General features: G+C 49.8%; 1 protein-coding gene across 2 annotated transcripts in view; it reads right to left on the bottom strand.

Moving 5' to 3' along the window:
- The window catches only part of LOC110495483 (interleukin-1 receptor accessory protein-like 1), a 398,899-nt gene that overhangs the window by 39,854 nt on the left and 338,420 nt on the right, over positions 1 to 20,625 (bottom strand). For both annotated transcript variants that reach the window (XM_036951893.1, XM_036951894.1), the window contains exon 8: positions 13,387 to 13,532. In XM_036951893.1, the coding sequence (XP_036807788.1) occupies positions 13,387 to 13,532 (146 nt within the window). The remainder of the gene's footprint in view (positions 1 to 13,386; positions 13,533 to 20,625) is intronic.

The following is a 20,625-nucleotide window of genomic DNA, read 5'->3' as shown; positions in this document are numbered from 1 at the left end:
AGTACAGGAGGTAGAGAATGAGGAGGTGGGGAGGAAGAGGAGGTAGAGGATTAGGGGGTGGGGAGGATGAGGAAGAGGAGGTAGAGGATGAGTGGGTGGGGAGGAAGAGGACGAGGAGGTAGAGGATGAGGGCGTGGGGAGGAAGAGGAGGTAGAGGATGAGGGGGTGGGGAGGAAGAGGAAGAGGAGGTAGAGGATGAGGGCGTGGGGAGGAAGAGGAGGTAGAGGATGAGGGGGTGGGGAGGTGGTACGTTGTTGAAGGTTGTGTCTGGACCAGGGGTTATAAAGCAGAGCTAGATGGTTGTTTGGTTCTGGTGACATCACTCTTTATCATGTTGGGTGTCTGGTGGATGGCTTGTGACATCACCCTTTATCATGTTGACTGTCTGGTGGATGGCTTGTGACATCACCCTTTATCATGTTGACTGTCTGGTGGATGGCTTGTGACATCACCCTTTATCATGTTGACTGTCTGGTGGATGGCTTGTGACATCACCCTTTATCATGTTGACTGTCTGGTGGATGGCTTGTGACATCACCCTTTATCATGTTGACTGTCTGGTGGATGGCTTGTGACATCACCCTTTATCATGTTGACTGTCTGGTGGATGGCTTGTGACATCACCCTTTATCATGTTGGGGGTCTGGTGGATGGCTTGTGACATCACCCTTTATCATGTTGGGTGTCTGGTGGATGGCTTGTGACATCACCCTTTATCATGTTGGCTGTCTGGTGGATGGCTTGTGACATCACCCTTTATCATGTTGACTGTATGGTGGATGGCTTGTGACATCACCCTTTATCATGTTGGGTGTCTGGTGGATGGCTTGTGACATCACCCTTTATCATGTTGGCTGTCTGTTGGATGGCTTGTGATATCACCCTTTATCATGTTGACTGTCTGGTGGATGGCTTGTGACATCACCCTTTATCATGTTGACTGTCTGGTGGATGGCTTGTGACATCACCCTTTATCATGTTGACTGTCTGGTGGATGGCTTGTGACATCACCCTTTATCATGTTGACTGTCTGGTGGATGGCTTGTGACATCACCCTTTATCATGTTGGGTGTCTGGTGGATGGCTTGTGACATCACCCTTTATCATGTTGGGTGTCTGGTGGATGGCTTGTGACATCACCCTTTATCATGTTGGCTGTCTGGTGGATGGCTTGTGATATCACCCTTTATCATGTTGACTGTCTGGTGGATGGCTTGTGACATCACCCTTTATCATGTTGACTGTCTGGTGGATGGCTTGTGACATCACCCTTTATCATGTTGACTGTCTGGTGGATGGCTTGTGACATCACCCTTTATCATGTTGACTGTCTGGTGGATGGCTTGTGACATCACCCTTTATCATGTTGACTGTCTGGTGGATGGCTTGTGACATCACCCTTTATCATGTTGGCTGTCTTGTGGATGGCTTGTGATATCACCCTTTATCATGTTGGCTGTCTGGTGGATGGCTTGTGATATCACCCTTTATCATGTTGGGTGTCTGGTGGATGGCTTGTGATATCACCCTTTATCATGTTGGCTGTCTGGTGGATGGCTTGTGACATCACCCTTTATCATGTTGGGTGTCTGGTGGATGGGTTGTGATATCACCCTTTATAATGTTGGGTGTCTGGTGGATGGCTTGTGACATCACCCTTTATCATGTTGACTGTCTGGTGGATGGCTTGTGACATCACCCTTTATCATGTTGGGTGTCTGGTGGATGGCTTGTGATATCACCCTTTATCATGTTGGCTGTCTGGTGGATGGCTTGTGATATCACCCTTTATCATGTTGGGTGTCTGGTGGATGGCTTGTGATATCACCCTTTATCATGTTGGCTGTCTGGTGGATGGCTTGTGATATCACCCTTTATCATGTTGGCTGTCTGGTGGATGGCTTGTGACATCACCCTTTATCATGTTGGCTGTCTGGTGGATGGCTTGTGACATCACCCTTTATCATGTTGGGTGTCTGGTGGATGGCTTGTGACATCACCCTTTATCATGTTGGCTGTCTGGTGGATGGCTTGTGATATCACCCTTTATTATGTTGGCTGTCTGGTGGATGGCTTGTGATATCACCCTTTATCATGTTGGGTGTCTGGTGGATGGCTTGTGTCATGACGTGGCCCTCTTTGGATATAGCAAGCACCAACTATCTCTCTCTCACCACCTCTCTCTTCCTCCTATACCAAGGCTCTGTTATCTCAGGTCGTAAATTCATGAAGGAGACTCTCTCCCTCATGCAGTATAGAAAGAGAAAGGTTCACAGTAGAACAAAGGAACTTATTCTACCTCACAGAACTTGAGAACTGAACAATATCCATGTTTTGGAGAATGTATAACCAGTCGGTGGAGAATCCAGCTACGACCGGTCCGTTTTGTTTAATGTTTGTGACCTCATTGAGAGACAATACAGCCACATTACCATGACTCTGTTTATACAAGAGTCTCCGTTATGAGATGTGCATCTAATTATTGTATAAAATGAATGAGTAAAGATGAAACTATTTGTGAATGTATGTAATGTGATTTTAAACTGCTAATGAAAGAGAAGTCATTGGCACGCCCCCATGAGCACAGACATCGATCTGGCATCATGGGTCAGCCTTTTTACTGTGCCGAATAAAACCCACACCTGGAGAAGCCCACTTCAGACCATGTGTACCTTAAGCATCGAGGGGGCTAAGGTTTGAGTAGAGACCACAAAAACCACAGGACAAGCTAAGGTTGTAATGGTTGCTGAATTCTTAACCATGTGGTTAAACTCTGAGACTATCGATTCGACAGAATAAGAGCAACTCTTCGATATTAATTACTAGTCTGCAGCTAGAAGTTATGTCGACCTGAAATGCGAAGGCCGACAACCGCCGACACATCTATTCTATAAGAACATTTCTGAATGTTACTCTGAATTATCCATTCTAACCAAAGTCCCAGGGATGCAGAGAGAATCTCAGATTAACTTTCCAACAGAAAAAGAACAATTCCAACAGAGATGACAACGACACACTGTATATATATATTGATTGCAGTTATCCCGAATGAGTGAGCATTCATGTGCATTTCTGTGATTATTTAGTTAGTTAATAAATACATTATTAAGATAATTGATGTATGGATGATTCATAGTGAAGGCTGGGTTCATGCAGATAAACAACAATTTACGACGTTTGGAATGAGACTAACGTGAGGTAAAGAATAATTCATTAATTAGTGGGGGGGTACTGTCACGACTTCTGCCGAAGTCGTTGCCTCTCCTTGTTCGGGCGGTGCTCGGCGTTCGACGTCACCGGTCTTCTAGCCATCATTGATCCTTTTTTCATTTTCCATTGGTTTTGTCTTGTCTTCCCACACACCTGTTTTCAATCCCATTCATTACCTGTTGTGTATTTAACCCTCTGTTTCCCCTCATGTCTTTGTCAGAGATTGTTTTATTGTCAGTGTAGTGTGATTGTTGTATAGGTGCGCGTCGGGTCCTCGTACCCATGTTTATGTACATTTAGTGTTATGGAGCATACTCCGTGGACTTTATTAAAAGACTCCATTTTACACTCCATTTGACTCTCCTGCGCCTGACTTCCCTGCCACCTATTACACCTACGCATGACAGAATCTCTGACCAATATATGAAGTCAGCAGGAGAGGACACTATGCCCATGGAGCTGGAGGAACGCGTTCAGGAACAAGCTAGGGAGCTTGACGTTATCAGCTCCGTCATGGATCACATTGTCATGAAAATGGATCGCTGGGAGAGACAGGGAGTTTCTCCAGCGCCACCACCACCACAACCGGAATCTCCCGTGAACGATTTTTCCTCTCCGGAATCGAGGATCCATTTATCCCTACCTACGGGATACAACGGAGATACTGCCGGCTGCCAGGGTTTCCTCCTTAAACTGAACTTGTATCTAGCCACGGCCTCCCCAGTACCATCTGACCGTGAGAAGAGTTACGCCCTCGTCTCATGCCTCACCGGGAAAGCCCTGGAATGGGCCAGCGCTGTGTGTAGTAGGGAGGATGCGGCGCTGGACCATTTTGAGGAGTTCACCCGCCAATTCCGGATAGTATTTGATCACCCACCTGAAGGCAAAGCAGCGGGGGAGCTTCTCTATCATCTGAGGCAGGAGACGAGGAGTGCACAGGATTTTGCTTTGGAGTTTAGGACCTTGGCTGCCGGCGCTGGATGGAGCGACAGGGCCCTGATTGACCATTACCGTTGTAGTCTACGCGAGGACGTCCGTCGGGAGCTGGCCTGTAGAGACACCACCCTCACCTTCGACCAGCTGGTGGACATGTCCATCAAGCTGGACAACATGCTGGCTACTCGTGGACGTCTAGATCGGGGTCTGGTTGTTCCATCCTCCCGCACCCTCTCTCCCGAACCTATGGAATTGGGAGGGATGGTGCGCAGGGAGACCGGAGGGGGTTCCCGCTGGAGCACCATTCAAGGTCGCAGAGAGCACACTGCTGGTCGGTGCCGGGTTGGTTCCTCTGGGAATAGAGAGGGCAGGCAGGGCATTCTGGCGTCACCCCAGGTGAGTAGGCACCATTCTCATCCAGAGCCCTCTGCTGCACTAATGTTTGTCTCTGTCTCTTTTCCTGATTTTTCACTGCATTCCCAGATTAAGGCGCTAGTAGATTCGGGTGCGGCTGGGAATTTCATTAATAAAAGTCTAGCTCATAGTTTAGGGATCCCTATTGTTCCTGTGGATATGCCTTTCCCTATTCATGCCTTAGATAGTCGACCATTAGGGTCAGGGTTTATCAGGGAGGTAACCGCACCTTTGTGTATGATAACGCAGGAGGGTCACAAGGAGAAGATTAGTATTTTCCTTATTGATTCTCCTGCGTATTCTGTGGTGCTAGGCCTACCCTGGTTAGTTTGTCATAACCCCACTGTTTCTTGGCCACAGAGGGCTCTCACAGGGTGGTCGCGAGAATGCTCAGGTAGGTGTTTAGGGGTTTCCGTTGGTGCTACTACGGTGGAAAGTCCAGACCAGGTCTCCACCGTGCGCATTCCCCCCGCATATGCCGATTTGGCTCTCGCCTTCTGTAAAAAGAAGGCGACTCAATTACCACTTCATCGACGGGGGGATTGTGCGATAGATCTCCTGGTAGACGTTGCATATCCGAAGAGTCACGTGTATCCCCTGTCGCAAGCGGAGACGGAGGCTATGGAGACATATATCTCTGAATCCCTGCATCAGGGGTTCATTCAGCCATCCATTTCACCTGTCTCTTCGAGTTTCTTTTTTGTGAAAAAAAAGGATGGCGGTTTACGCCCGTGCGTTGATTATCGAGGTCTTAATAAAATCACAGTGAAATATAGTTACCCGCTACCTCTGATCAATACGATTATTGAGTTAATGCACGGGGCACGTTTTTTCACAAAATTGGATCTCAGGAGTGCGTACAATCTGGTGCGTATTAGGAAGGGTGATGAGTGGAAGACGGCATTTAGCACCACCTCAGGTCATTATGAGTACCTGGTCATGCCATATGGGTTGATGAATGCTCCATCAGTTTTCCAATCATTTGTAGATGAGTTCTTCAGGGACCTGCACGGGCAGGGTGTAGTGGTGTATATCGATGATATTCTGATATACTCTGCTACACGCGCCGAGCATGTGTCCCTGGTGCGCAGGGTGCTTGGTCGCCTGTTGGAGCATGATCTATATGTCAAGTCTGAGAAATGCTTGTTTTTCCAACAATCCATCTCCTTCCTAGGGCATCGGATTTCCACTTCAGGAGTGGAGATGGAGAGCGACCGCATTACAGCCGTGCGTAATTGGCCGACTCCAACCACGGTAAAGGAGTTGCAGCGTTTTTTGGGGTTTTCCAATTACTACCGGAGGTTTATCCGGGGTTTTGGTCAGGTGGCAGCTCCCATTACCTCACTGCTAAAGGGGGGCCCGGTGCGTTTGCAGTGGTCGGCTGAGGCGAACAGGGCTTTTGAGCACCTGAAGACTCTGTTTACTTCGGTGCCTGTGCTGGCTCATCCGGATCCCTCTTTGCCATTCATAGTGGAGGTGGACGCATCCGAAGCTGGGATAGGAGCAGTGCTCTCTCAGCGTTCGGGTACGCCACCGAAGCTTCGCCCCTGTGCTTTCTTTTCAAAGAAGCTCAGCCCGGTGGAGCGAAACTATGATGTGGGGAACCGGGAGCTGTTAGCTGTCGTAGAAGCTTTGAAGGTGTGGAGGCATTGGCTTGAGGGGGCTAAACACCCTTTTCTCATCTGGACTGACCACCGCAATCTGGAGTATATCCGGCAGGCAAAGAGATTGAATCCTCGCCAGGCAAGGTGGGCCATGTTTTTCACTCGTTTTGTGTTTACTCTTTCTTACAGACCAGGCTCCCAGAACGTTAAGGCAGACGCATTGTCTCGGCTGTATGACACAGAGGAGCGGTCCATGGATCCCACTCCCATACTCCCAGCTTCGTGTTTGGTGGCGCCAGTAGTGTGGGAGCTGGACGCGGACATTGAGCGGGCGTCACGTACAGAGCCTTCTCCCCCTGAGTGTCCAGCTGGTCGTCTGTACGTTCCGTCTGCTGTCCGCGACTGATTGATATATTGGGCTCACACGTCACCCTCCTCTGGTCATCCTGGGATAGGTCGGACGATGCGCTGTCTTGACGGGAGATACTGGTGGCCCACTTTAGCTAAGGACGTGAGGATTTATGTTTCTTCCTGCTCGGTGTGCGCCCAGTGCAAGGCTCCTAGACACCTGCCCAGAGGTAAGCTACAACCTCTACCCGTTCCTCAATGGCCGTGGTCGTACCTGTCGGTGGATTTTTTGACCGATCTTCCACCTTCACAGGGTTACACCACGATCCTGGTCGTTGTGGATCGGTTTTCTAAGTCCTGTCGTCTCCTCCCTTTGCCCGGTCTCCCTACGGCCTTACAAACTGCAGAGGCCCTGTTTACACACGTTTTCCGGCACTATGGGGTGCCTGAGGATATAGTGTCTGATCGGGGTCCCCAGTTCACATCAAGGGTCTGGAAGGCGTTCATGGAGCGTCTGGGGATCTCGGTTAGTCTTACCTCAGGTTTTCACCCCGAGAGTAATGGTCAGGTAGAGAGAGTTAACCAGGATGTGGGTAGGTTTCTGCGGTCTTATTGCCAGGATCGGCCGGGGGAGTGGGCGAAGTTCGTGCCCTGGGCAGAGATGGCTCAGAACTCGCTACGTCACTCCTCCACTAACCTTACTCCCTTTCAATGTGTATTAGGGTATCAGCCGGTTCTGGCTCCTTGGCATCAATTGGTTTCGGCACGCTGAGGAGACCTGGGAGGCAGCCCACGTCCACCTTCAGCGTGCCATAAGGCGCCAGAAAATTGGCGCAGACCGTCGCCGCAGTGAGGCCCCAGTGTTCGCACCAGGGGACAGGGTCTGGCTCTCGACCCGAAACCTGCCCCTTCGCCTTCTCTGCCGGAAGCTGGGTCCGCGGTTTGTGGGGCCGTTTAAAGTCCTGAGGAGAGTGAACGAGGTATGTTATAGGTTACAACTACCCACTCATTACCGTATTAACCCCTCGTTCCATGTGTCTCTCCTCAGGCCGATGGTGGCTGGCCCGCTCCAGGAGGCTGAAGTGCGTAATGTTCCTCCGCCTCCTCTAGACATCGAGGGGGTTCCGGCGTACTCTGTTCGATCCATTTTGGACTCGAGACGTCGGGCGAGGGGCCTTCAGTACCTCGTGGACTGGGAGGGGTACGGGCCGGAGGAGAGATGCTGGGTTCCGGTGGAGGATGTGTTAGATCCTTCCATGTTATCAGAATTCCACCGTCTCCATCCGGATCGCCCTGCACCTCGCCTTCCGGGTCGTCCCCGAGGCCGGTGTCGACGCGCAGCTGGAGCCGCGCGTCAGGGGGGGGGGGGTACTGTCACGACTTCTGCCGAAGTCGTTGCCTCTCCTTGTTCGGGCGGTGCTCGGCGTTCGACGTCACCGGTCTTCTAGCCATCATTGATCCTTTTTTCATTTTCCATTGGTTTTGTCTTGTCTTCCCACACACCTGTTTTCAATCCCATTCATTACCTGTTGTGTATTTAACCCTCTGTTTCCCCTCATGTCTTTGTCAGAGATTGTTTTATTGTCAGTGTAGTGTGATTGTTGTATAGGTGCGCGTCGGGTCCTCGTACCCATGTTTATGTACATTTAGTGTTATGGAGCATACTCCGTGGACTTTATTAAAAGACTCCATTTTACACTCCATTTGACTCTCCTGCGCCTGACTTCCCTGCCACCTATAACACCAACGCATGACAATTAGAAGATTTATTGATCAGATATTAAAATATCTGAAGTTATATTAGGACAATTATAACTTTTCCTTGGTGCCCCAACTTCCTAGGTAATTACATTTACATGATTTGTTTAATCAAGTAATAATAATTACAGAGAATTGATTTGATAAAATAAGTATTCACTTTAATGATGCCAAAGACAGAACACTTGTGACATCATCCTTTATCCTGTTGGATGTCTGGTGGATGGCTTGTGTTATGGTGTTGGGGGACCAGGCCCTGTCTGGTAGATAGCTTTGTTGTGGTGTTGGGGGACCAGGCCCTGTCTGCTGGATGGCTTGTGTTATGGTGTTGGGGGACCAGGCCCTGTCTGGTAGATTGCTTTGTTGTGGTGTTGAGGGATCAGGCCCTGTCTGGTGGATAAATTTGTTGCGGTGTTGGGGGACCAGGCCCTGTCTGGTGGATAGCTTTGTTGTGGTGTTGGGGGATCAGGCCCTGTCTGGTAGATTGCTTTGTTGTGGTGTTGGGGGACCAGGCCCTGTCTGGTAGATAGCTTTGTTGTGGTGTTGAGGGATCAGGCCCTGTCTGGTGGATAGCTTTGTTGTGGTGTTGAAGGATCAGATCCTGTCTGGTGGATAGCTTGCATTTTGGTGTTCTGGGATCAGGCCCTGTCTGGTAGATAGCTTGTGTTGTGGTGTTCTGGGATCAGGCCCTGTCTGGTGGATAGCTTGTGTTGTGGTGTTGAGGGATCAGGCCCTGTCTGGTAGATCGCTTTGTTGTGGTGTTGGGGGACCTGGCCCTGTCTGGTGGATAGCTTTGTTGCGGTGTTGGGGGACCAGGCCCTGTCTGGTGGATAGCTTTGTTGCGGTGTTGGGGGACCAGGCCCTGTCTGGTAGATAGCTTTGTTGTGGTGTTGGGGGATCAGGTCATGTCTGGAGGATAAATTTGTTGTGGTGTTGGGGGACCAGGCCCTGTCTGGTGGATAGCTTTGTTGTGGTGTTGGGGGACCAGGCTCTGTCTGGTAGATAGCTTTGTTGTGGTGTTGGGGGACCAGGCAATGTCTGCTGGATAGCTTTGTTGTGGTGTTGGGGGATCAGGCCCTGTCTGGTGGATAGCTTGTGTTGTGGTGTTGGGGGACCAGGCCCTGTCTGCTGGATAGCTTTGTTGTGGTGTTGGGGGATCAGGCCCTGTCTGGTGGATAGCTTGTGTTGTGGTGTTGAGGGATCAGGACCTGTCTGGTGGATAGCTTGTGTTGTGGTGTTGAGGGATCAGGCCCTGTCTGGTAAATAGCTTCTGTTGTGGTGTTGAGGGATCAGGCCATGTCTGGAGGATAGCTTGTGTTGTGGTGTTGGGGGATCAGGCACTGTCTGGTAGATAGCTTTGTTGTGGTGTTGGGGGACCAGGCCCTGTCTGGTGCATAGCTATGTTGTGGTGTTGGGGGACCAGGCCCTGTCTGGTAGATAGCTTTGTTGTGGTGTTGGGGGACAAGGCCCTGTGTGGTAGATAGCTTTGTTGTGGTGTTGGGGGACCAGGCCCTGTCTGGTAGATAGCTTTGTTGTGGTGTTGGGGGACCAGGCCCTGTCTGGTAGATAGCTTTGTTGTGGTGTTGGGGGACCAGGCCCTGTCTGGTAGATAGCTTTGTTGTGGTGTTGGGGGACCAGGCCCTGTCTGGTAGATAGCTTTGTTGTGGTGTTGGAGGACCAGGCCCTGTCTGGTGGATAGCTTTGTTGTGGTGTTGGGGGACCAGGCCCTGTCTGGTAGATAGCTTTGTTGTGGTGTTGGGGGACCAGGCCCTGTCTGGTAGATAGCTTTGTTGTGGTGTTGGAGGACCAGGCCCTGTCTGGTGGATAGCTTTGTTGTGGAGTTGGGGGATCAGGCCCTGTCTGCTGGATGGCTTTGTTGTGGTGTTGGGGGTTCAGGCCCTGTCTGTTGGATAGCTTTGTTGTGGTGTTGAGGGATCAGGCCCTGTCTGGTAGATAGCTTTGTTGTGGTGTTGGGGGACCAGGCCCTGTCTGGTGGATAGCTTTGTTGTGGTGTTGGGGGACCAGGCCCTGTCTGGTGGATAGCTTTGTTTTGGTGTTGGGGGATCAGGCCCTGTCTGGTGGATAGCTTGTGTTGTGGTGTTGAGGGATCAGGCCCTGTCTGGTAGATAGCTTGTGTTGTGGTGTTGAGGGATCAGGCCCTGTCTGGTAGATAGCTTGTGTTGTGGTGTTGAGGGATCAGGCCCTGTCTGGTAGATAGCTTTGTTGTGGTGTTGGGGGATCAGGCCCTGTCTGGTACATAGCTTTGTTTTGGTGTTGGGGGACCAGGCCCTGTCTGGCAGATAGCTTTGTTGTGGTGTTGGGGGACCAGGCCCTGTCTGGCAGATAGCTTTGTTGTGGTGTTGGGGGACCAGGCCCTGTCTGGTAGATAGCTTTGTTGTGGTGTTGGGGGACCAGGCCCTGTCTGTTAGATAGCTTTGTTGTGGTGTTGGGGGATCAGGCCTTGTCTGGTACATAGCTTTGTTTTGGTGTTGGGGGATCAGGCAATGTCTGCTGGATAGCTTGTGTTGTGGTGTTGAGGGATCAGGCCCTGTCTGGTGGATAGCTTGTGTTGTGGTGTTGAGGGATCAGGCCCTGTCTGGTGGATAGCTTGTGTTGTGGTGCTGGGGGACCAGGCCCTGTCTGTTAGATAGCTTTGTTGTGGTGTTGGGGGATCAGGCCTTGTCTGGTACATAGCTTTGTTTTGGTGTTGGGGGACCAGGCCCTGTCTGGTGGATAGCTTTGTTGTGGTGTTGGGGGACCAGGCCCTGTCTGGTAGATAGCTTTGTTGTGGTGTTGGGGGACCAGGCCCTGTCTGGTAGATAGCTTTGTTGTGGTGTTGGTGGACCAGGCCCTGTCTGGTAGATAGCTTTGTTGTGGTGTTGGGGGACCAGGCCCTGTCTGGTAGATAGCTTTGTTGTGGTGTTGGGGGATCAGGCCCTGTCTGGTACATAGCTTTGTTTTGGTGTTGGGGGACCAGGCCCTGTCTGGTAGATAGATTTGTTGTGGTGTTGGGGGACCAGGCCCTGTCTGGTGGATAGCTTTGTTGTGGTGTTGGGGGACCAGGCCCTGTCTGGTAGATAGCTTTGTTGTGTTGTTGGGGGATCAAGCCCTGTCTGATGGATAGCTTGTGTTGTGGTGTTGGGGGATCAGGCCCTGTCTGCTGGATGGCTTTGTTGTGGTGTTGGGGGTTCAGGCCCTGTCTGGTAGATAGCTTTGTTGTGGTGTTGAGGGATCAGGCCCTGTCTGGTAGATAGCATTGTTGTGGTGTTGGGGGATCAGGCCCTGTCTGGTGGATAGCTTTGTTGCGGTGTTGGGGGACCAGGCCATGTCTGGTAGATAGCTTTGTTGTGGTGTTGGGGGACCAGGCCCTGTCTGGTGGATAGCTTTGTTGTGGTGTTGGGTGATCAGGCCCTGTCTGGTAGATAGCTTTGTTGTGGTGTTGGGGGATCAGGCCCTGTCTGGTGGATAGCTTTGTTGTGGTGTTGGGGGATCAGGCAATGTCTGCTGGATAACTTGTGTTGTGGTGTTGAGGGATCAGGCCCTGTCTGGTGGATAGCTTGTGTTGTGGTGCTGGGGGACCAGGCCCTGTCTGTTAGATAGCTTTGTTGTGGTGTTGTGGGATCAGGCCCTGTCTGGTACATAGCTTTGTTTTGGTGTTGGGGGAGCAGGCCCTGTCTGGTAGATAGCTTTGTTGTGGTGTTGGGGGACCAGGCCCTGTCTGGTAGATAGCTTTGTTGTGGTGTTGGGGGTTCAGGCCCTGTCTGCTGGATAGCTTTGTTGTGGTGTTGAGGGATCAGGCCCTGTCTGGTAGATAGCTTTGTTGTGGTGTTGGGGGATCAGGCCCTGTCTGGTGGATAGCTTGTGTTGTGGTGTTGGGGGATCAGGCCCTGTCTGCTGGATGGCTTTGTTGTGGTGTTGAGGGATCAGGCCCTGTCTGCTGGATGGCTTTGTTGTGGTGTTGAGGGATCAGGCCCTGTCTGGTAGATAGCTTTGTTGTGGTGTTGGGGGACCAGTCCCTGTCTGGTGGATAGCTTTGTTGTGGTGTTGGGGGATCAGGCCCTGTCTGCTGGATAGCGTTGTTGTGGTGTTGAGGGATCAGGCCCTGTCTGGTAGATAGCTTTGTTGTGGTGTTGGGGGACCAGTCCCTGTCTGGTGGATAGCTTTGTTGCGGTGTTGGGGGACCAGGCCCTGTCTGGTAGATAGCTTTGTTGAGGTGTTAGGGGACCAGGCCCTGTATGGTAGATAGCTTTGTTGTGGTGTTGAGGGATTAGGCCCTGTCTGGTAGATTGCTTTGTTGTGGTGTTGGGGGATCAGGCCCTGTCTGGTGGATAGCTTGTGTTGTGGTGTTGGGAGATCAGGCCCTGTCTGGTGGATAGCTTGTGTTGTGGTGTTGAGGGAACAGGCCCTGTCTGGTGGATAGCTTGTGTTGTGGTGTTGGGGGATCAGGCCCTGTCTGGTGGATAGCTTGTGTTGTGGTGTTGAGGGATCAGGCCCTGTCTGGTAGATAGCTTGTGTTGTGGTGTTGAGGGATCAGGCCCTGTCTGGTGGATAGCTTGTGTTGTGGTGTTGGGGGATCAGGCCCTGTCTGGTAGATAGCTTTGTTGTGGTGTTGGGGCATCAGGCCTTGTCTGGTGGATATCTTGTGTTGTGGGTTTGTGAGATTGGGCCGTGCTCTGGAATGAAGCTAATGCTGTCACCACGGTGATGGATGGAGATGCATCGAGTCCAGGCCCTTCTCTGGTAGACGTTAGTCAGCCAATGGGCTCTGACCACCAAGATTTGAAAGGATGCAACGTGTCTAGAAAAACAGAGAGAGATGAACACGGTCCCTCTGCTGCTTCTCTAAATTGGCATCAAGATAACAGCTGTCTATCTGTCGGTCTCCAGCCCTGAAAACACATTTCAATGTTTGACGTTGATGTGACATTAAGCAGGTATCTTAAAAATGAAACAGTGTCTTAAAAATGAAACAATGAGACAGAATAACCTTCAGATAATTATGGTTTTAAGTAAAAACTCAGCTGCGTGTGTGTGTGTGTGTGTGTGTGTGTGTGTGTGTGTGTGTGTGTGTGTGTGTGTCTGTGTCTGTGTCTGTGTCTGTGTCTGTGTGTCCTACCTCTCTTTGTGAGCTGGATGTTGGCCTGCCGTCTGCCGTTGCCATTCTCCACGAAGCAAGAGTAGTTCCCTAGATCAGCCTCTTCCACCGAGTCAATGGTCAGGGTGATCGACACCTCCTGCTCTCCCAGGTGCTCCCGGATAAGCCTGCAGAGAAGACAATAGAAGAGGAGAAGAGAATAGGAGAGGAGAGAAGCAGAGAGGAGAGGAGAACGTAGAGAAAAGGAGAGAGAAAATGAGAGGAGAGGAGAAGAGAGAAGAGAGAACAGAGAACAGAGAAGAGAAAGTCTCTGTGAGGATTCTGTCTGTGATTGATTGACAATTACCAAGCATTATCCCCCTCACTGTGACTTGATTACCCAGGAGGGCTGGCTTGGGGGGCAGATTAGCGAGGATGCTAATTACACTGGAGACGTGACTTGACATGAATTGGCCTTGATACAGATTGTGGACAGAATAGCAGTAAAAGCATCACCACAAGTGATGGTACACTTTACAAACCATGGATGACCGTAATACCACAAAGACAGCATACATTAAAAACTTGAAGTGGTCAGTCATAATTATTACAGACTTTACAGTCATTTCATTGAAAGTCAACAGCATTGTTTCAGCTCGCACAGGGTTGTAAGATAACTAGATAAATAATGAGGTTGAAAAAGTATCTTCTTATAGCGGCATGCTGCTATGGAAACGGAGGAACGGCAGAGGAAAAACAATATGAGTTCAAAAGTAAAGGAATCTCTCCTGCTAGGCACACACAGAGCAGGCGGAACAAATGGAAAAATAATGATCTCTATTCTTTAGTGTTTACAGATATCGGCCTCCATTCTGTCTCTTTTATGACACTGAGCCTAATGACGTGGAGACGCTCAACAGACTATATAGTAGACTAGATACAGAGACTGACGTGGAGACGCTCAACAGACTATATAGTAGACTAGATACAGAGACTGACGTGGAGACGTTCAACAGATTATATAGTAGACTAGATACAGAGACTGACGTGGAGACGTTCAACAGACTATATAGTAGACTAGATACAGAGACTGACGTGGAGACGTTCAACAGACTATATAGTAGACTAGATACAGAGACTGACGTGGAGACGCTCAACAGACTATATAGTAGACTAGATACAGAGACTGACGTGGATACGTTCAACAGACTATATAGTAGACTAGATACAGAGACTGATGTGGAGACGCTCAACAGACTATATAGTAGACTAGATACAGAGACTGACGTGGAGACGTTCAACAGACTATATAGTAGACTAGATACAGAGACTGACGTGGAGACGTTCAACAGACTATATAGTAGACTAGATACAGAGACTGACGTGGAGACGTTCAACAGACTATATAGTAGACTAGATACAGAGACTGACGTGGAGATGTCACCCGTTTCAGCCCATCATATAACCCAGAGGTGTTATGTGTGAGAGGTAATACAGAGCAGTCCTTCTGGTATACCTTTAGATGAGAGGATAAAATGACATACATCATGGTCTGGTCTCCAATTGATATGTGGTACAGAGACGGTGATATATCTTATAACGCACTCCTCCATCCCTACTGTGCTAATGATCTCGTTCCTCTTCAGACTGGATATTAAGACACAAGTCTATACAGCCTAGAGGTTAAATGACTTCAGTCCTCTCTTGAGAGAGTTGAAGCATCTGTAATAATTTGCTTCTCATGACCATCTTGTCCTCCCCGTCTGTAATGTGGGATCACTGTACAGTAGTTCACAAACAAGAGAACAGAATCATTTGATGATGGGGAGTTACCGGGGTGATAGACTACTAAATCCCTCTCCATGATGAAGGAAGTTTCTGATGAACTTCCCCAACGGCATGGAGCCCAGACCAGGCTTTGTGGAATCTAGCTCCGACTACATTGATTCTCCCAAGATCAACACTTAAAAACATTTTAATTATTAAACGGCCACCTTGTACCTATGTTTGTCCTCTGTAGTTGCATTCCTTTCTGTTTGCTGGAATCCATACTATTTCAATAAACGTTAATAAAATATAACCACAGACTGTTTGCTCATTGCTATTGTTCTAAGATGGCAATTCAGCACAAATGCACATGTGCCAATTGAATCTCAACAAGTAAACAGTTGTTGGTGGTATTTGATTCATGTTTATTGAAAAGGTATGGATTTCAGCAAACAAAGAAAGGAACGCAACTACAGACGACATCATCCTCCTCCATCCCTCTCCAGCCCTCTTATCCTCCTCCATCCCTCTCCAGCCCTCTTATCCTCCTCCATCCCTCTTATCCTCATCCATCCCTCTCCAGCCCTCTTATCCTCCTCCATCCCTCTCCAGCACTCTTATCCTCCTCCATCCCTCTCCATCCTCCTCCTCCATCCCTCTCCAGCCCTCTTATCCTCCTCCATCCCTCTCCAGCCCTCTTATCCTCCTCCATCCCTCTCCAGCCCTCTTATCCTCCTCCATCCCTCTCCATCCTCCTCCTCCATCCCTCTCCATCCCTCTCTATCCTTCTCCATCCACCCCATCCCTCTCCATCCCTCTCCATCCTCCTCCTCCATCCCTCTCCATCCCTCTCTATCCTTCTCCATCCTCCTCCATCCCTCTCCAGCCCTCTTATCCTCCTCCATCCCTCTCCAGCCCTCTTATCCTCCTCCATCCCTCTCCATCCTCCTCCTCCATCCCTCTCCAGCCCTCTTATCCTCCTCCATCCCTCTCCATCCTCCTCCTCCATCCCTCTCCAGCCCTCTTATCCTCCTCCATCCCTCTCCAGCCCTCTTATCCTCCTCCATCCCTCTCCATCCTCCTCCTCCATCCCTCTCCAGCCCTCTTATCCTCCTCCATCCCTCTCCAGCCCTCTTATCCTCCTCTATCCCCCTCCAGCCCTCTTATCCTCCTCCATCCCTCGCCAGCCCTCGTATCCTCCTCCATCCCTTTCATCCTCCTCCATCCCTCTCCAGCCCTCTTATCCTCCTCCATCCCTCTCCAGGACTCTTATCCTCCTCCATCCCTCTCCAACCCTCTTATCCTCCTCCATCCCTCTCCAGCCCTCTTATCCTCCTCTATCCCTCTCCAGCCCAATTATCCTCCTCTATCCCTCTCCATCCTCCTCCATCCCTCTCCATCATCCTCCATCCCTCTACATCCTCCTCCATCCCTCTATACCCTATTCCATTCCTCTCCATCCACCTCCATCCCTCTATATCCCCCTCTATCCCTCTCCATCCTCATCCATCCCTCTCCAACCCCCTTCATCCCTCTACATCCCTCTATATCCCTCTCTATCCATCTCCATCAACCTCCATCCCTCTCTATCCCTCTCCATCCTCCTCCATCCCTCTCCATCCCTCTCCACCCTCATGCATCCCTCTATATCCTCCTCCATTCCTCTCCATCCACCTCCATCCCTCTATATCCCGCTCTATCCCTCTCTATCCCTCTCCATCCTCCTCCATCTCTCTCCATCCCCCTCCATCCCTCTATATCCCCTATATCCCTATCTATCCCTCTCCATCCTCCTCCATCCCTCTATATCCCCCTATATCCCTATCTATCCCTCTCCATCCACCTCCATCCCTCTATATCCCTCTCCATCCACCTCCATCCCTCTAAATCCCCCTCTTCCCTCTCCATCCCCATCTATCCCTCTATTTCCCTCTCCATCCACCTCCATCCCTCTCTATCCCTCTCCATCCTCCTCCATCTCCCTCCATCCACCTCTATCCCTCTCCATTCACCTCCATCCCTCTATATCCCTCTATCCCTCTCCATCTACCTCCATCCCTCTCCATCCCTCTATATCCCTCTCCATCCACCTCCATCCCTCTATATCCCTCTCTATCCCTATCCATCCTCCTTCATTCCTCTCTATCCCTCTCTATCCCTCTCCATCCACCTCCATCCCTCTCTATCCCTCTCCATCCTCCTCCATCCCTCTATATCCCCCTATATCCCTATCTATCCCTCTCCATCCCCCTATATCCCTATCTATCCCTCTCCATCCCCCTATATCCCTATCTATCCCTCTCCATCCACCTCCATCCCTCTATATCCCTCTCCATCCACCTCCATCCCTCTAAATCCCCCTCTATCCCTCTCCATCCCCCTCTATCCCTCTCCATCCTCCTCCATCTCCCTCCAACCACCTCTATCCCTCTCCATTCACCTCCATCCCTCTATATCCCTCTATCCCTCTCCACCCACCTCCATCCCTCTCCATCCCTCTATATCCCTCTCCATCCACCTCCATCCCTCTATATCCCTCTCTATCACTCTCTATCCCTCTCTATCCCTCTCCATCCACCTCCATCCCTCTATATCCCTCTCCATCCCTATCCATCCTCCTTCATTCCTCTCTATCCCTCTCCATCCACCTCCATCCCTCTATATCCCTCTATCACTCTCTATCCCTCTCTATCCCTCTCCATCCCCCTCCATCCCTCTCCATCCCTCTCCATCCCCCTCCATCCCTCTCTAACCCTCTCTATCCTCCTCCATCCCTCTCTATCCCTCTCCATCATCATCCATCCCTCTCCATCCCCCTCCATCCCTCTCTATCCCTCTCTATCCTCCTCCATCCCTCTCTATCCCTCTCCATCATCATCCATCCCTCTCCATCCACCTCCATCCCTCTCTATCCCTCTCCATCCACCTCCATCCCTCTCTATCCCTCTCCATCCCTCTATATCCCTCGCCATCCTCCTCTATCCCTCGCTATCCCTCTCCATCCACCTCCATCCCTCTCTATCCCTCTCCATCCCTCTCCTTCCCTCTCTATCCCTCTCCATCCACCTCCATCCCTCTCCATCCACCTCCAATCCTCCATCCCTCTCCATCCACCTATATCCCTCTCTATCCCTCTATCCCTCTCCATCCACCTCCACCCCTCTCTATCCTCCTCCATCCCTCTCCATCCACCTCCATCTTCCTCCATCCCTCTCCATCCACCTCCATCCTCCTCCATGCCTCTCCATCCCTCTCCATCCCTCTCTATCCCTCTCCATCCACCTCCATCCTCCTCCATCCCTCTATATCCCTCTCCATCCACGTCCATCCCTCTCCACCCCTCTCCATAGTTTGGTCAGCCAGGCAGCGACAGGGGACCGTGAGGCTGAAGGATGGATCTCCACTGATTGCTTTTTAAAGAGGCCTGCATGGCCATGTGTGTCGCTACATGGATTTAATGGCTGGAGAAAAGCATTGGGAATCATCATGGGTCAGATCTGTCTCTGTAGAAAACCATTGGGAATCATCATGGGTCAGATCTGTCTGCGTTAGCTTTAAATGTCTTCCTGCACTATTAGAGATGACTATTCTGGGTGATATCTGTCAAGGCTCGGTCGTGTGTGTGTGTGTGTGTGTGTGTGTGTGTGTGTGTGTGTGTGTGTGTGTGTGTGTGTGTGTGTGTGTGTGTGTGTGTGTGTGAAGCTGAAGCAGGGAGGCTAGATGAAAGGGTGTGGGGGTCCTTGATGTTCTCTGCAGTGAGAAGCCAGTGTGATCACACAACACCAGAGAGGAGAGCGGAAACATTGTAGGCCCCCAACACACACACACTAGATGTTTGATGAGGCTGAGAAGGTCTGACAAATCCCCCACTGATGTGCCAGTATACAGTGCCTTGCGAAAGTATTCGGCCCCCTTGAACTTTGCGACCTTTTGCCACATTTCAGGCTTCAAACATAAAGATATAAAACTGTATTTTTTTGTGAAGAATCAACAACAAGTGGGACACAATCATGAAGTGGAACGACATTTATTGGATATTTCAAACTTTTTTAACAAATCAAAAACTGAAAAATTGGGAGTGCAAAATTATTCAGCCCCCTTAAATTAATACTTTGTAGCGCCACCTTTTGCTGCGATTACAGCTGTAAGTCGCTTGGGGTATGTCTCTATCAGTTTTGCACATCGAGAGACTGAAATTTTTTCCCATTCCTCCTTGCAAAACAGCTCGAGCTCAGTGAGGTTGGATGGAAAGCATTTGTGAACAGCAGTTTTCAGTTCTTTCCACAGATTCTCGATTGGATTCAGGTCTGGACTTTGACTTGGCCATTCTAACACCTGGATATGTTTATTTTTGAACCATTCCATTGTAGATTTTGCTTTATGTTTTGGATCATTGTCTTGTTGGAAGACAAATCTCCGTCCCAGTCTCAGGTCTTTTGCAGACTCCAGACTCTTCCAGAATGGTCCTGTATTTGGCTCCATCCATCTTCCCATCAATTTTAACCATCTTCCCTGTCTCTGCTGAAGAAAAGCAGGCCCAAACCATGATGCTGCCACCACCATGTTTGACAGTGGGGATGGTGTGTTCAGCTGTGTTGCTTTTACGCCAAACATAACGTTTTTCATTGTTGCCAAAAAGTTCCATTTTGGTTTCATCTGACCAGAGCACCTTCTTCCACATGTTTGGTGTGTCTCCCAGGTGGCTTGTGGCAAACTTTAAACGACACTTTTTATGGATATCTTTAAGAAATGGCTTTCTTCTTGCCACTCTTCCATAAAGGCCAGATTTGTGCAATATACGACTGATTGTTGTCCTATGGACAGAGTCTCCCACCTCAGCTGTAGATCTCTGCAGTTCATCCAGAGTGATCATGGGCCTCTTGGCTGCATCTCTGATCAGTCTTCTCCTTGTATGAGCTGAAAGTTTAGAGGGACGGCCAGGTCTTGGTAGATTTGCAGTGGTCTGATACTCCTTCCATTTCAATATTATCGCTTGCACAGTGCTCCTTGGGATGTTTAAAGCTTGGGAAATCTTTTTGTATCCAAATCCGGCTTTAAACTTCTTCACAACAGTATCTCGGACCTGCCTGGTGTGTTCCTTGTTCTTCATGATGCTCTCTGCGCTTTTAACGGACCTCTGAGACTATCACAGTGCAGGTGCATTTATACAGAGACTTGATTACACACAGGTGGATTGTATTTATCATCATTAGTCATTTAGGTCAACATTGGATCATTCAGAGATCCTCACTGAACTTCTGGAGAGAGTTTGCTGCACTGAAAGTAAAGGGGCTGAATAATTTTGCACGCTCAATTTTTCAGTTTTTGATGTGTTAAAAAAGTTTGAAATATCCAATAAATGTCGTTCCACTTCATGATTGTGTCCCACTTGTTGTTGATTCTTCACAAAAAAATACAGTTTTATATCTTTATGTTTGAAGCCTGAAATGTGGCAAAAGGTCGCAAAGTTCAAGGGGGCCGAATACTTTCGCAAGGCACTGTATATACATCAAG

Source organism: Oncorhynchus mykiss, chromosome 18 (genome assembly GCF_013265735.2).
Source record: "Oncorhynchus mykiss isolate Arlee chromosome 18, USDA_OmykA_1.1, whole genome shotgun sequence".
Lineage (NCBI taxonomy): Eukaryota > Metazoa > Chordata > Actinopteri > Salmoniformes > Salmonidae > Oncorhynchus > Oncorhynchus mykiss.
The sequence above is the reverse complement of the archived record's forward strand: the minus strand, read 5'-3'. Positions and strand labels throughout refer to the sequence as shown.